A 16,540-nucleotide genomic window follows, 5' to 3' on the forward strand; every position below is an offset into this window, starting at 1 on the left:
CACGTGGGATCCTCCCGGACCGGAGCACGAACCCGCGTCCCCTGCATCGGCAGGCGGACTGCCAACCACTGCGCCACCAGGGAAGCCCTAAACAATAATTTTTGAAATGACAACGTCAGGGATATATATTACAATCCTTTCTTCAAATAACCCAGTTTAGATTCTTTTTACTTTGTTGTTTTCTTTTTAGTTTTCATGACTGGCCTCTCCAATTACGTCTACTACTATATTTACTTATTTTCCCAGATGGTATTTTGCATTTGCCTGGTGGACATTTCCAATTACTGTACCAGAACAATTGTTTTCTCCTATGACCACCTGTGTTCCTCATCTCTGTCATCATAGTAAACCCAACCAATCCCAAACCTTTGATGTTCCTTCCATTCCATTCCCCTTGGTCCCCACTCACTCACAGCTCCTAGAAGTTTTTTCTTAGGACTCCTTATACCATGGAGTAAGTTTCTGATGAATATGAAAAAACTGTAATTATCCTCTCTCCTCCCACAAACCCACTTCTTCAGTAAAATGTCTCTGCCCACAGAGCTGATCACCAGTTTACCACTTCAACCATTGTGGTGTAACTAGATCTGTGGGTCATGATTCCTAGTGGGTTAGATGAGCTCTATCCACGTCAAATCCCTGGAACTTGTGAATATTGACTTATATGGAAAAGGAGTTTTTGCAGATTTAAGGATCTTGTGATGAGACCAGCCTGGATTGCCTGGGTGGGCCCTAAATCCAATGGCAAGGGTCCTCAGAAGAGAAAAGAAGAGGAGAAGACACGGAGAAACTCATACATGATTGAAGACTAGCTTTTAAAGTACAAACTCTAGGATAAGGCACTGCAAACCTCAGAGATCCCACCAAAAAAAAAAAGTCACTTTAACTATTTCAAATATATTAACCCTCTGTCCACACGAGTATAAAAATCAGAAGCAAATCAGCATGAAAAGTGTTTCCAATATGGAGGTGTGACAGCCTGTCTTGTTGAAAGGTAGACTAGGACATACCAATAAAAGTCTGATTTATTACCTTCTCGTACTCAGTTAATGTCACACTGATAATCTGCTTTGTCCATGACAAGTATGGGTAGCCACTTCTTCGCCCTACCCTCCATGTAGCTTCATTCCAAACAGGAAGAATCTACAAACTGTCTTAAGTGCGCTAAGGGATTTTACTTCTGATAGCTCCTAGTTGCCAAAGGGCAGTTCATAAACTCCTTAGCCAAGCAGGAGGGCCCTTTACAATCTGCTTGCTGTGGATCTCCCAGCCCAAAGTATTACCTGGCAAACATGGAGCTCGGTGAATTTTGTGGGTCAACGAACCGATCTATGGCTCAGGCTGTATACGGCTGTTCGCTCACACGGGCCTGCCTCTGTCATCAGGCGCGGCTCTGATTCAGATCCCTATCCCCAGCAGCTAGGAAAGAGCTGGGTACACAGGAGATGCTGAATAAAAAAAGAATGATTTTTTTTCACCCTCCATGCAAGCCATGACATTTGGTTGAAATAAATGGATGACAATCGATATATATAGTATTATGTATATATAAATAGTATATAATCTTATGAAATATTTTTGTTTCTAGATTGGGAAAACACTATCACAAAGTCTCTGTGTAGCCAAAGGGTATCAGCCACTTACAGAGCTCAGTATGGTAATGAGGAAAGGCATAATTTCCTGTGGCTTGACAATAATGGGACAGGAATAGCTCCAACTGTTTTGAACAGATCATGAACGTAACTTGTCCCTCTCTGTTGAGGCTCAAAGCTCTGGAGTCCTACTAAACAGAAGTGACCCAGCCGTCCATCAGCCAGGTGCTAGGCTTACAGATATCCTCACGTGGTCGCCATTTTGCTACATTCTCTGCGGATTTCAAAATTTGAATGACTGTTTTTGCCTCTGACAATCTTAGCCAAACTGGAGAAGGAAGGTTGACAGAGGAAGGGTAAGGATTTAGCAATAAGAAATCTTTCTCTGGACAGACATAAAAAACAAACTATGGCAACCAAAGGAGAAAGCTGGGGGGATGGGAGGGGATAAATTAGGAGTTTGGGATGAACAGATACACACCACTATATATAAAATAGATAACCAACAAGGACCTGCTGCGGAGCACAGGGAACTCTACTCAATATATTGTAATAACCTATAAGGGAAAAGAATCTGAAAAAGAATAGATATATATGTATATGTAACTGAATCGCTTTGCTGTACACCTGAAACTAACACAACGTTGTAAATCAACTATACTTCAGTAAAATAAAGTTCAAAAAAAAAGAGAAGTGTTTCTCTGGAATTCAGCATCTAAATGATAAAATCCTAGAAAAAGATAGATTTTAAAATAATACCCAGTCAGTCCATTCCTAAGTCTTGGGCATTCCTCATAAAGGATTGTCAAAATATAAGAGGCAGGAGTTATTACGCCCAGTCTTTCTATGCTGATAAAAGTTTTGATTGTGATGCAAAGAATCAGGTGGTTTCCATCAAACGTCACTCACCGTTGAGCTTTAGAAGAGATCTGAACGGAATCATTATAGAGACATTTGGAAAAAAGTCCACACCAGAGCAGAGATCTTCACACTCATTTGAAAATACAAAGCCCTTAGGCTCAACATTCACCCTAAAAATGGAAAAAAAATAACTTCTTAGCACTTTCCACTCAACTCTAGATGAAAAGGGCATCTATTTTGAGCCAAGGGAAGACACGCAAGGGCAGGGACTACATTTTATTTACGACTCTCTCTGTGGCAAATAAAATACCTGGCATGTACCAGGCAGGCAATAAACACCCATGGAGTGAACGCATGACCCAGTGCTCTGGTTTATTAATATGTAGTTGACTATAAGCGTTGATTCAAAATCAGCACATCAGGGATGGTGGCAAATTAGCATTCAAAGCTCTTTAAATCTATTTGTAAAAGAATTCTTAAATTTCACAAATGGAGATTCCACATTACCTGTGAATTTCCTTTTATTATATTTAGGTGGGAATTAGCAATAAGTATGGAGAAGAATGTCCCTGTATAGTCTCCTTGATAAAAAAATACATATATATATTAAATATATACATATTAAAAATTGTACTATCGAGCATGATATTCACATACTCAAAAGTATGTTCAAAAACATGTTAAATGAGGTCCCCATCAATTAAGAGGGGAAGAGGGTCTGTTGAAGCCCTAATATTTGTCCACTACTATGAAAGGCATACTATTGGATGTAGAAGAAAAAATACACAAATGTGAACATACACTGCAGGGACCCTACCCACAGAAGCCTCAGAAGCTAAGAGCTGGGCTGGTACCAGCACGAGAATATGATTAGAAAGATCAAAAACTATACAAGTATCCAAGAAAAAAATAAGCCAGGTAAATATAGGTCTTAGAAACGTTATCTTCTTCTTAGCTTATTTCATGGCACACCTGTGTCTTAAATTTCTAATTTAGGCCCTTCTCCTTACATGCCAATAAAATATAGTTGAACTTCAAATTGATGTTTCATTCTCTTAGATTGGTGTGTAAGCCACTCTCAAAAAGTGTGAAGCACTTTCAATGCTAGCAAACCATGTGTTCAGTTTGCATTATTGAACTAAAAAAAGGCTCAAGATTTTTCTTTTTTTTTTGGCCATAATGTTGTTTCTAAAACGTGCTGTTCTTTCTAGTAAGCACAAAATTGGCCCCATATGTTTAGAAAGAATAGAAAATTATTTCATTTTGGTGTCTTGAGGTGTTAAGATGCTTCTTTAGGGAAATAAAGAGATCTTCCCAGTGCATTTCAAGGAGATATTATCTAACTCACAGGACTGTGGGAGGGGATGCAATGATTATCAGGGGTGGAAGAGACCCTGCACGGGGGAGGGTTTGTTAAGACTTCGTATGCCTCCCCCCAGCTCCCCCGTACACACAATCCTCAGAGATACAGCCCCAAAGCTACGCTGCTCTCCTGGAAGAATAAAGTAGCTTGAAAATTCCATCCATCGGAAGAATGAAAAGTGTGGCTGTGATGGTTGAGGAATTTGTGAGATTTAGAAATGAAAAGACTGTCCCACACAAGCCTCTTTTACTTCCTCTCTTTTTGCTTTATTCTTCAGGCTCAATTCAAAGTTTGCTTAAGTCCCAGCCCAGACCGGACTGTATGACCTTCGGCTTGTACATAATAAACTCCCTTGGCCTGTTTCCTCCAGGGGGTTTGCGGGGGGAGAGGGTCGAAGATGTGGTGGCTAGGGTCTCCTGCAATTGGAAGGATCCCTCATTCTAACGGTGACCCTCAGGTCCCCTTCGTGTTTGTGAAAAACATTGTCCACTCCAAGCTCCTCAATAGCAGGGGTATAAATTCCCATACTGATTCATAAATACCCCAGCCATCTGGGAAGACCCTCTCTCGGGAAGAAAAAAGAACGCTCTTCCCCCATCAAAAAAAAAAAAAAAAAAGCAGCCTCTGCTCCCCACTCCCACCCTGCATCCGTCTCCACGTGCAGCAGCGAAGTATACAGTGTGATACATGCAGAAGCTTGTCAGTTTCCCCATACCACACACCAAGCGGCCAATCCTTACCAGATTTTTCATTTTATTTTTTTTGGAGGGGGGCTACGTTTGAGCTTTGTCCTCCCAGGAGAGAAAGGTCTTCTCTCCCGTCACTTGATTTCATGATTCACCCCTTTCCCCTTAATGCTCATTTTTGTTTAAAAACTGAGGAACACTTGAGTTGTGTGCATTCCTTACAATCTGATTTCATCTCTGCATTGTTTGAAAAATGCACAGAGCAAACAGCTACATGGGCTCGGTTTATCTTTGTGCCATGGACATTTTCATTTTGCCCACACCCTTCCTTACAGGCAGGAAGAGAAAATGCAGGGCTGGAGGGCCAGGCTCCATCTTGAGAAGGCTCCCAGACCTGTGTGCTCACTGCTCTTTTCTCGATGGATCCAGCAGGCTGAGGCCTCTCGGGTTTGGCAGTTGCCTGCACACATCCCCTCCCTTGCAATGCAGAGTCTTCTAGGTGACGGTCTGGTTGATTGTCTAAACCACAGATAAATGGTTTCCTGTGCATTTCGCAAAATAAGTGTGGAGCCAAGGAAATCAACCGGCTTAATAATCATCAGCAATTTGCCCTCCACCCCCCTCCTTATTTTTGCAAGTCAGTTGTGTGTGGGGGAGGGGCGGGGCGGCGGGCGAGTTGTTTAACGTCTTGAACATTTGCATTGTAAATCTTAGCTAGCTTTGCTGAGCTATTAGATCAACTATCACTAAATGCTGTTTCCACTAAATAAAATTAACTTATTCTTGAAAAATTTGCACCCTTCCTTATATAAGGGAAGAATCCATTAAAGACGTTTGTTAAGAAATCCCTTTTACTTTAACAACTTGGTACCCTTTATTTCCCTCTTTCTGCACATTAAACGCCCCCCCAAACGAGGGCTTGGCTTTTACCCACCAGTTAAAATAGGCATTTCAAATGATTGAGAAGTTATCAAGGACTCTACGAAGGTAAGGCTTGGAGGTGAGCCAATTACATCCTATCAGATTTAAACAGCACGAATTCCATCCTTGTCCGGCTGGTGTCCTTTAAAACCAAAGACGTTTTTCATTATCCAAGTTGCGACAAGTCACATTCATTAACCATTAAGTGCACTTATAAGAGCAATTTTAAATATTGAATTTGAATTGGAACCAGCCGTTAGAGAAAGAGGAAGCACACATCTTCAATCCTTTTATAAAGCAGCAGTTTAAAATGTCATTTTTTCCTTATCTGACAGGACTGATAATTGTCTAAGTAACTCATGTTTGACACCTGAAACAGTGTGCTGTGAATTACCACCACCTTCATTTTTTTGATCAGATGCAGTAAATTCAGTGTCGGCTTAACAAATAACAGACCCTTCAACAGTTAAGCACTCCACATGTTTCTATCAAAGTTTTCGTGTAAAGCAATTATACCCCAAGAAAGATGTAAAAAAAAAAAAAAAAAGCTTTCGTTCAACGCTAGATACTAGGAATTCAATGAGCCTAAGAAAATGATCTCCTGATTACCTAGTGTAGACGAGGTATTTCACATACCTGGATGAAACCCATTTCTGTGCCGTTTTACCCAAATGACCAGATGTTTGTCATCTATCCCTCCCCAGGGCACCCACCTTTGACCCTTTTGCAAAGGTTTCATCTGAATAAGCCGCTCCTTTCAGAGACCATACCGTCACACCAGCCAGGTTTTAAAACTTTTTATTTGCATATTAAAAAAATTGTGCATTCCAATAATTAAAATCATTTGAACAACAACAACAACAAAAATGGCACTCTGATTAAACTGCATTTTACAGCCCGCAGGACACAGAACACCTTGGACCAGCTTGCTCTTTACTCTAGATTTCACTGTCGTCCCACCCAGCCTCCTCCTTCACCAACATGCAAGTTCTTTTCCTTCCCTGCCAGCCAGACAGGCGGATGGGAGACAGGCGCGGCCTTCGTGGTCAGTAGTTCTCCATTCTTTGATGTGAAAAGGGGCAGCACAGTCATTTAAACTTGATCCAACCTCTTTGCATCTTACAAAGTTAAACAGCTAAAAGAAGTAAAATAAGAAGGCAATGCTCGTGGAATGTACAGTGCATATTGGCGGCGCACGCCTCATTACGACTCGCCTGCTTGCTTCTCCTGTTCAATCGCTGCGACCGGAAAAGAAAAACACAAAAAGAAAAAAGATGGAGGGGGCTGGAGACGCGAATTCAGCATAGCCGAGCATAAGATTTCAGTACTTTCGATTAAAGACATCTCTCCTCATCAGACAAATTTCTACAAGCACAAATAGGCATTCCATCCTGAAATATTTATGTGAAATACAACATTTGAACAGAGACAAGGATAAAGGTATTTGCATATTAATATGGTATTATTAAACACTCAATTATTAAATTATTAAAGCCCCGTGTCTGTTTGGCTGCGAGGCAATTTTCAATTAACCTTTCCATACGGCGTGAATCAAAAAACTGTCGGCTCCTCCCACGCCCTCCCTGCACCCACCCCAACCCTCCCAGCCCCTCCCATCCTCTCCTACCCACCCCGCCACTCCCGCTCGGCCTTTTCTGAAGAAGGGGGGTGGGAGGGAGGCTTACTTTCTTGTGAAGGCAGTGGATTTTTCTCTTTCGTTTCTGTTTTCTTCAGTTTCGACTTATCGAATTTCTCAATCTCAGCCATATCGGGTTTGTCAGACATGGCTGCAGAGGAAGCTGCAGGTACAAAGCCAAGAGGGAGATTGAGGGCGGGCCACCTACCCTCGTCTCTCCCGACTCAGAAACGCGCCTCAGCCCTCCTGTCTCCTGCCTGAAAACCCACTTCGCCTCCTTCCGCTTTCATTCAGGGCTAAAGATCATCCTCTCTCTACAGGAGAAAAAGAGCCCCCTCCCCGCCTTTGGTATTTCAAAACGCGGGGGGTCAAATTGGGAAGATCGCCCACACTAGGAGGCCGAATCGTTCGGAACAGTGGAATTAACCACTCTGGGTTAGTTACTTGCAGCGTTTCAACATTAGAGAAAAGTGAAACCATTTCAAGCTAAAGAGCAAGAAAATGGACTTAAGATTTCTTAAAATGAAGCCAAGGCTGCACAAAATGTTTCCGTTTTCTATACGTGGCCTCTCCCCCAAAGACGCGAGCCGTCCTGCTTTCTTCTCTGCTCACAAAGGCGGCAGCTGCTGCCGGGCGCCACCGACCGCCGCCCTACCCGCTTCCTTCCTTTTGCTCAACAATGCAGGCAGCCGCACACAAAGCTGCCCCCCACACCCTCTAGATCTGCATTTAGGAGCAATTCCTCAGCTCTGCACACATCCCCCTGCAAGAAGGACGTTTTAAACACTTCATAATACAGCCCAGCCCCCTTAAACCTGAACACATACAGCCCACGAGGCCATCGGAGGCGAGAGAAAAAATGTGACTGTGAAGCTCCGGGCTTGGGTGGGTGTGAGCTGGAACAAAGGATCTTTCTGTTCCTGATTCATCATCGCCTAAGAGGCGATGCAGGATGCTTTTCTTTGGGCGGGGCGGGGGGGAGGAAAAAAAATGTTCCCTTCGAAGCTGCCATAGCAAAACGCGAAATTTTTAAATATTAAAAAAAAAAAAATCACCGAGTTCCCGACCCCGCTACCCAGCATCTGGAAGGGCCTAGCACCCCCAAGCTCCCCAGGGGCAGCTTTTCCCGGGAGGACCACTCGCGCTCGGCTTCAGGGATGCGGGCGCGGGGCGGGAAGGGGAGCAAAGGGCAGGTGGCAGGGGCCCCGGGGCTCACCGGAGCGAGTTACGAGCGAACGAAGTCCGACCTGCGCAGTGGTCGCCGCCGAGTGCCGAGCAGGGCCCAGCGGGCGCCACTATATGCGCGCTCCTATGTAAATGAGGTGACGTCACCGCCGGCGCGCTTAACTCCTTCGCGCCGCGTCTCCGGAACGGCGTCCGGGGCCTTCCTGGCCTTGGGGGCCCACACACTGCGTCCACCCACGCACATAACCGCAGCGAGGGCGGAAAAATAAAACGCGCAAAGCCCACCCTGTAACACTTCCTTCATAATGCATTCCCCCAGCCCTTTACGTCTGTTCTGTCATGGATTTTTGCAGCAGCCGCGCAAACATGTTCTTGGGGACCGGCGCGTGATAACTAAGGGCCTGGGTGGTACCTAGGGGGACTGTCATTCCTTTACTGCGAAGCTGCCTTTGTCCGTTGCAGACATCCCCAAGCCAGGGTGCGGTGTCCCTCGCCCCAGGGCCTCGGCCACTGCAGCGGTGCGATTCCCGTGATTTCAGGCCAGTGGAAGCCCTACGCCCCACCCCGGCCCTCTTTGTCTCCTCGCTGGCATTCTCCTGGACTTGGGTGGGAAGTAAAGCACCCTTAAGTGATTAAAAAAAAAAAGTTTTCTCACTGTAACATGCACATTTTTTAAAATGCTGTAAGTTTGGTTAGCACCCAAATCAAATAACCGGAATATCTGCGGGTTGGCGGTGAGTTTACCGGGAGTTTATAGAGTCCATCGCCTGCCTCTTAGGAAGATGTCAAGTTCAAGCCCTGCTATTGACTTGCTGCCGGACAAGGAGGAAGTTCTTTTACTTTCCTGTTCCTCGTTTTCCTAAATTACAAAAGGGATTTGCTAAGGAGGCCCGGGTGGAAGGCCAGACACTGCAATCCCATTATCTCTAAAATCTGAAGATTCAATTTAAAAATCGAACTCCGTATTTTGAAAGGAGTCTTTCGAGCAGGATTCCATTTTGAAGTGCGTTTCTGAGTTACATCCGGAAATATGGGAGCTCTAGGTAGAGAGGAGCAGTTTTCAAAATGGCACCTGACTCTGAATACTAGGGACCCCTCCCCTTGGGCTGAAATCAGTTACCAATACCATGGCGGGGGGAGGGGAGCTGCACATGGCCTGTGAAGGGAAAAAGAGCCAGGTTGGGAGAGTCTTCACATAAAGCAGTGTGCACAAAACTCCTTCCCCCTCCCTGCGTCCTCAGAAAATGTTTCCAGAAACCCCTTGCTAATGTCGTTTATGGCCCAGGCTTTTGTCTCACTGGGGATTGGAGTCAATTGTTACAGAGACGCATGAAAGCCACTGCAGGAGCACCTCCGACTTCCCCATTTCTGCGTCCACTAGACTTCCTTCTTCCTGGGGAGGGAGGGGGACAGGGTGGGCAGGGGCAGGTGACCGTCTGGTTCCGCAGTTCACACTCTGCTGGGTGGCTGTCATTCTGCTCCCGAATGGGGGCACTGGACTTTTTCATGCAGGCACAGTATGTCATCTCTCTGGTTACATGTCCCCCTGGCCCTCCCCTAGGTGACTGGCTCGAGAGTCCACTTCATCGTGGAAACTCAGGAAGGAGCGCGCAGGGTGGATTTTTGGCCCTTTTCAGCCGGCAGGTGCTTCGTGCTGACACCATTTCTGTCGGGTTCTGGGAGTCCATTTCCCCTCACCCAGCTGCTGTCAAGAATCACTTCTTTCCTCCCCGAGTGTCCGGATGACAACGGTACGACACTAAGGCTCCCTGCTTCTCGCCAAGGCCTTCTCCTCAGGCCTTGCAGAGCGATGTCTCCGAAAGCAGTGGAGGAGTAGAAATTTGTAAACCCTGGACCATTTTTCTAGTTAGGTAACAAGCAGCCTTCCTTCTGCCTGTCTCTTTAGAAATGGATAGAGAGGAAGAGAAAGAGAAGGAGGCCTCTCCCTGAAAGAAAGAGTGGCTGCCATGTTAGGCTTGACTTGCTGACTTTCCGGGGGTTCTAGGAAGAATGGAACGGGCAGCAGGAGGCAGATGGAAGCAAATGCGAACTCAAGGAATATTCCCGAGAGTTGTGTGACCCTGGCCTGTGAATTAATTTTTCTGTGTATTTTCTCATCTGTGAAATGGGATCATTCAGTATTTAACCTTCCAGGACTGCTGGGAAGCTGAAATGCTTCAGACAGTGTGTGACAGTGTTGTTATTGTTTTGCTTTGTATTATTATTTAGGATGGAGGGTTGAGAAAAAAATCGTGTGTTTGGAATTAATTGCACATGTTAGATGTTTTTATATTAGTCCTTTCTCTTTTAAAGTACCAGTTTACTGAGATTTTCATGAGATCTTTTGCTAATTTTTCAGCCAATAAAATTTCAGTCAGGCATTGTAATAGTGGCTTTATGTTTGTTTTCGCCTTTCATGCCCAGGGCCTTTGCACGAGGAGAGGTTTACAGATACGGAAACTGAGGCTTAGAGATCCAGCACTGTGATAACTCGGCCAGTAGCCACTCTGTATTATTGACGCTGAGAAAATTCTTCACCCCCGGGGCCACCCCCGGGGTGGGTCTGCACCTGAGACTCACCAGGAAGAGCGGGAGGCAGGCTGCCTTGTGTCTCACAATGCCTGGTACATAGTAGTTGCTCAGTTAGCAGTGAAGGATGGCATGGAACTGACTGGCTTCAGTGAGGAAAGTCCTTGCACCTGGCTCAGCCCCACTCTGCACTTGTGACTCTAGCCACCTTGCTTTCTTCTCTTCAGTCCTTCCAGTATTGATGCTTCAGACGTCAGAGATAATTCCTGCCTCCTGGAAGCTACCGTCTATAATGGGTTAGCATGTGCTGGGTCACCAGTGGAGGTGGGAGTTCTCAATCCCAAGTAAAGACAGAGGCTTGGAGAAACAAAAGAACGGCAGAGTGTGCCCGGGGCTCAGGACTCTCCAGCGAAAGCTGACTAGGCAGCCCACCTGAGCCAGGCCCTGCCTTCCTCTCCTCGGGAGACCACAGACCCCGTGAAAACCGTGCCAAGAGAGCCTACGCTGGAAGGTGGCCACGTCGAAGCCTGTGCCTAGTGGAACCAGGAAGCGGTGTCAGGGCACACTGTGTTTTATGTTGCTTTCCAGGGCGGGCCAGGGACAGATTTGTAGCTATTTCCAAAGCTGGGGAAACAGCCCTTGAAATCTGAGTTCAGGAAAAGTCATCCTATTATTTTCAACCTATTACATTTTACGCAGGGCACTGACCAGAGAAGAGGAGGGGGAACGGGGACTAAGCAAGGCTCCCGACTCTTTGCTTTCTCAGGCCCGGGTCCCTTTGTCCACTTGTCAGGGCCTCCTGCCATCTGCCCCCACCTGCCTCAAGCCACTTTCCCCTGGGACCCTGCAAGCTCCATCTGTTCATCCGCATCTCCTTAAAGACCCAGCCCGAGTCCCCCCTTGATGGCAGGGAGGTGATATTTAGTGGCCTAGCTGTATGTCAGACCCTCTGTTGAAGCCCTTTGTGTACAACATCTGATTCAGTTCTCACCCTGTGCAGTGGCTACAAATATCCCCATTTTACTGCTGAAGAAACTGAAGCTCAGAGAATTGAAGCAACTTGCTCAACAACTATCTACCAAGTCTACGTGCTCTCACGGAGGCCCGTCTCTACTAGGATTCCCAGCTCGGGGCGGGGGGCTCCACGTTGTACTCCATGCAACGGAACAGAAGGCTCCCTCAGCTAGGGGGCTAAAAAGGAGGGGGCAGTACCAGGAGAGCAGAGAGGGTCAAAGAACAATCTCGAGAATGTCGGACCCTGGGCCGCTAACTTTCCAGTCTACTTTGTTGATCTGATGGAATCTTAGAGCCAGGGGGAACTTACAGGGGAACTTACCCGGGTCCCTCCTGTGGCTTGAATTCACCTCTACAACAGCCCCTCAAGTGGTTACTCAGCCCCCTCACAGCAATGGCAACGATAAGAAAGCAGACAACCTTTGAGTACATGCAGGGGGGCGAGGAGTAGCTTCATTTAGCCCCGGGCTTGCATCGAATGAGAGAAACTGACAGGAAATAACGTGGAGAGACAGGCCCGGGCCAGATGGTGTAATAACAGTAAAGGCAGCAAGAACCACCACAGCAAAAGCAACGGCAGCGGCAATCATGACCATAATAATAGCAAACATTTTTTGAGGGCTTAGCATAAAGGGGGCAGCTTTCCATGTGTAATCTCCCCAAATCCTTGCAGGCATCTATGACAGAGGCACCCTAAAGTCCCCCATTTTGCAGGTGAGGGAGTCTTGCAGAATCACATAACTTACCCCAAACCACATAGGGAAAGCCCGAGGCAGTGTCTGAACCCAGACTGGCCGGCCTGGAAGCTGAGACCCTACACTTTTCTAGAATCCTACCCTAAGGCCTTTAGACTTTTGTCCTCTAGGCCACATCAGGGTAAAGTTAGATTCCATCTCAAGAAACCATCCAAGGTTTCCATCATGAAAACTTTTAAGTGTAGATATCATAGTAATAGATCGTATCAGTTAAACATTTGCCTGCTCCAATTTTCAAATGATTTCATTACAGAAACCCAGTCTGCTCTTTGCCTTCTCCTACATAGCCTGGCACGCTCGCAATAAAGGGGATTCTTTATCTTGAACGTTGGCAGTTTCACACAGCTTTTCACTACTTTTAATATTTTTCCCAGCAGTCATTCATATTACAATGGTTAAAACAAAATTAGTAGGTCAAACAACGTATCAGAAGGGGGGGCATTGACAGCCTCCTGTGTTAAAAATGAAACTATTTATTCCACTGTGAAGCAGAATTATCATTAGCAAGTAATAGGTGTTCATATATTCTAATGTGCTTCTTCGGTGGACGTCAAAGCTTTGTTGTAGCATATAGTTCCCAGGTCATCAGCAGAAGGTGGTTAATGGCTTTATGGGGAGAAAAATGAAGCTCAGGTGGGCAATGGACAAGTGGCCCAAAATTTGGGCGGACACCTCACGTGGGCCCTAATCAGCCTTCTGGGCTGACCCTGACCGTTTCCCCTCCCCGAGGCTGGTTTCTTGGGCCTGTGACCCGTGTGGTCGCACAAGGCCCCACCCTCACAGAGGCCCTGTGCTTGGCTTACTGCTCTGCTGTTGCCATCTTGAAATTCTTCATAATTCTGAACAAAGGGCCCCATGCTTTCATTTTGCCCTGTGTCCCCAAGTTATGAAGCCAGTCCTGCCCCTTTCATTCTCATTCCCTCTGTGCCCCCAGTGCCCCTGGCTCTTCCTAGGACCCAGGAATGGGTCCATCGACTCATCCGTCTCTTCCTCTGCCTAGCATGCCCTCTCTCGTCATTCCCACCCAGCTGCCCAAGAGTTTCGGAAAGTTTGAGCGTATGCACGAGACAGTTCAGCCTCTCCACCCTCTGCTAAGCTTCAATCTGAGCCTAGTTGTCCTTGGAGCTGGTGACCCGGGGCGGTCATCACCTTTTCCTAGGACCTGTGCTGGGTGCACATACCAACTCTCTTCCCTTCCTTTCTGCCACGTTATTTTTTCCTGTCTGACGGATGCCTGCAGTGATCAGCTTACTTGCGCATCAGAACTGACTGGCATGTACCAAGGCCAATGAAGGAGCAAGCCTTTACCAGCACGTCCACCCACTTCCCCAATTCTCTCCGATGCCCACCCTCCCTGGGGCCTTCCCAGGGAAAGAATCCCATAGACATAATTTCCATCAAAGCAAGAAGAAGAGGAGGATGTCATCTTTTCACACAAAGGCCAAACATGGGGCAAATGAAAGCACCAGGAAAAAGAGAGTTGAGTTCTAGGTTTATACTGTGCAATTTATAGCCAGGAATGAATTGTCTGAGTTGGTCAAGATGATATGGACAACTGGGATTCACAGACACTAAAATGACCAAATCTCACTTTAGCAAATAGATTTAACTCAAGATGTAAAAGCTGATCATATTCTTCACAAAGTTAAACACTGAATATCTGTACAACCCAGCAATTCCACTCCTACGTGTATGCCCAAAAGAATCGAACGCACGTACTCAAATACTTGTACTCTTGTTCATAGTAGCACTATTCCGATACCCAAAAAGTGAGAATGATCCAAATGTCCCTCAATGGACGAATGGATAAATGAAATGTAGTCTAACCATACGATGGAATATTATTTAGCCATCAAAAGGAATGAAGCACTGATGCATGCTGCCACATGGAAGGACCTTGAAAACCTGCTAAATAAAGAAGTCAGATACGAAAGACCACATATTCTGGATTCCATTCATGTGACTCATCTAGAATAGGCAAATCCATAGAGACAGAAAGGAGATTAGAGGCTGCCAAGGAATTGGGGAGGGAGGAAAAGGGCGTGACGACTTAATAGGTCCAAGTTTTCTTTTACGGGTGATGAAAATGTTTGGGAACTAGTTAGAGGTGGTGATTGCACCGGACTGTGAATGTACTAAATGCCACTGAATCGTTCACATTAAAATGGTTAATTTAATGTTTTATGGATTTTAACTCAATTTTTTAAATTAAAAAAAAAGGAAAAGAAAAGAAAAGTGAATCATAGTCCCGTTTCCTCACAACTCAGGGTCTGGTTATGAGGAAATGGGAGGCGAGTCAGGGTGGAGCGAGCTTTGGGGTTCTTAACTCTTTTTGTGCCAGGGCGATCTGAGGAAGCCTCTAGACCCTTAGAATTACATAAATGCAGAAAATAAAAAACCTGGGATCACGAATGAAAGCAATTCTATTTCCATACAGTTACCAAAAGAGTTGTAAACATTGTGATGCAGTAATATACATGCTTCCTTATGCATTAAATAACACAATCTACGAGGAGGTCTCATACCCAGCATAAATTCAAAATAGTGATGAGTGTGTAGGGCAAAACGTGAGCAGATATAAAAATATCTGTGATTTCTGATCACAGATGCAGTCACAGGAACTGCTAATAACAGAGGTTCCTTGCTGTCACGGACTGAGCGTTTGTCTGAATGAAGGCGGGTGTCTACAAGCCAGGAAGTGGGCCCTCACCAGACACTGAATCGGCCAGCACCTTGATCTTGGACTCCCCAGCTCCCAAAATTGTGAGAAATAAATGTCTGTTGTTGAAGCCACCCAATCTATGGTACTCTGTTACAGCAGCCCGTGCTAAGAGATGTGCCTACATGCATACTTGAAGGAAATGCTTACACTCAGGTAGAGGTTAATGAAAATAAAGATGTAATTTTTGTCTAAGTACATGGATTCTCTCCAAAGACCACTTGAATGACTGTGGACCCCAGTCTATCTAAAAGAGAGGTCTCTTGAACTACAGGAAGTCACCAACGGGGTTTCTGAGAGAGAATGCAAGAGATGGTATGGCTACCAATAAACCGGATAAACCACTGAAGAACTCTGCTTTGGAAATTTAATTTACTATTTCCCCCTGCACACTCTCTGCATGGCCTCAATTCCACAGTCGAGAGCAGCAGATTACCTAAAAAGGTTTAGGCACCAGCTCAGGGGAACCAGCAAATTGGACAACAGTTGGGAAAAAATTTAAATTAAATTAAAAAGACCAGCTTACAGCTTATAGGTGTCACCTTACATTCTGGGCTTCAGTAATTCTTATGTAATACATCTCACATGTATCTGGTGCTTCTCAAATTTATCCATGCATTTTCTCATTTTGGTTGTCATTTTATCCTTCAAGCATCCTTATGCAGATAAAGGGGCTAGGTGCTGGTATCAATCTTTCGCAGAGTATGAAACTCAGCACAGAGAAGTTTAGTGACCTGCCCAAGGGTATTCAGCTGGTCAGCATAGCCAAGACCACCAACCCAAACTCTTTACTTGCAACTGTGGGCCCCTAGTCCTTTAGGCATGATTTTAGGTGCTAGAGCTCAGATAACGCATACTTCAGGAGAAAGATTCTAGATCTAGGATGAGATGGAGCCAAATTCAGTCATGTATGAAACTCAGTCATCTAAGGGCAGTATTTTAACTAACTGTAGGATGATTGATTGGTAATGGAATTGTTCCCAACGCTAAGCAAATGAAAGCACACCGGCTTTTGTTGCGGTGGTGTGTTTTGTTTGTTCGTTTTTGTCCTCCAAGAATCATTTCTCAGATTTGAACCTGCATGTGCATGCTTGGCTTCCAAAGACCAAAAATTCCTCATTCATGAAAATGGCTTGCCCAACATATTTACACACACGCTCTCCCCCCTTATTTTTACTACTTATGGTCCTTCGCACAAAGAGTAAGCATACATTTGGACTTCAGTCTATTTTTCTATCTACATCCAGACAGGGACATAATTTTAGTTTGGGCCAGGAGG

The 16,540-nt window shown here is 45.4% G+C and overlaps 1 protein-coding gene across 1 annotated transcript; it reads right to left on the reverse strand.

The window, feature by feature from the left end:
• Positions 1–6,205: 6,205 nt before the first annotated feature.
• On the reverse strand, positions 6,206–8,382 carry TMSB4X (thymosin beta 4 X-linked). Its single transcript, XM_081223263.1, has 3 exons — positions 8,276–8,382; positions 7,109–7,222; positions 6,206–6,661 (listed from the first exon to the last, which is right to left on the reverse strand). Exons 2-3 carry the CDS (start codon positions 7,206–7,208, stop codon positions 6,627–6,629), a joined length of 135 nt encoding a protein of 44 aa, XP_081079389.1. The 5' UTR covers positions 7,209–7,222; positions 8,276–8,382; the 3' UTR covers positions 6,206–6,626.
• Between the last annotated feature and the right edge of the window lie 8,158 nt (positions 8,383–16,540).

The sequence above is a fragment of the Mesoplodon bidens genome, assembly GCF_964165515.1.
Source record: "Mesoplodon bidens genome assembly, chromosome: X".
Lineage (NCBI taxonomy): Eukaryota > Metazoa > Chordata > Mammalia > Artiodactyla > Ziphiidae > Mesoplodon > Mesoplodon bidens.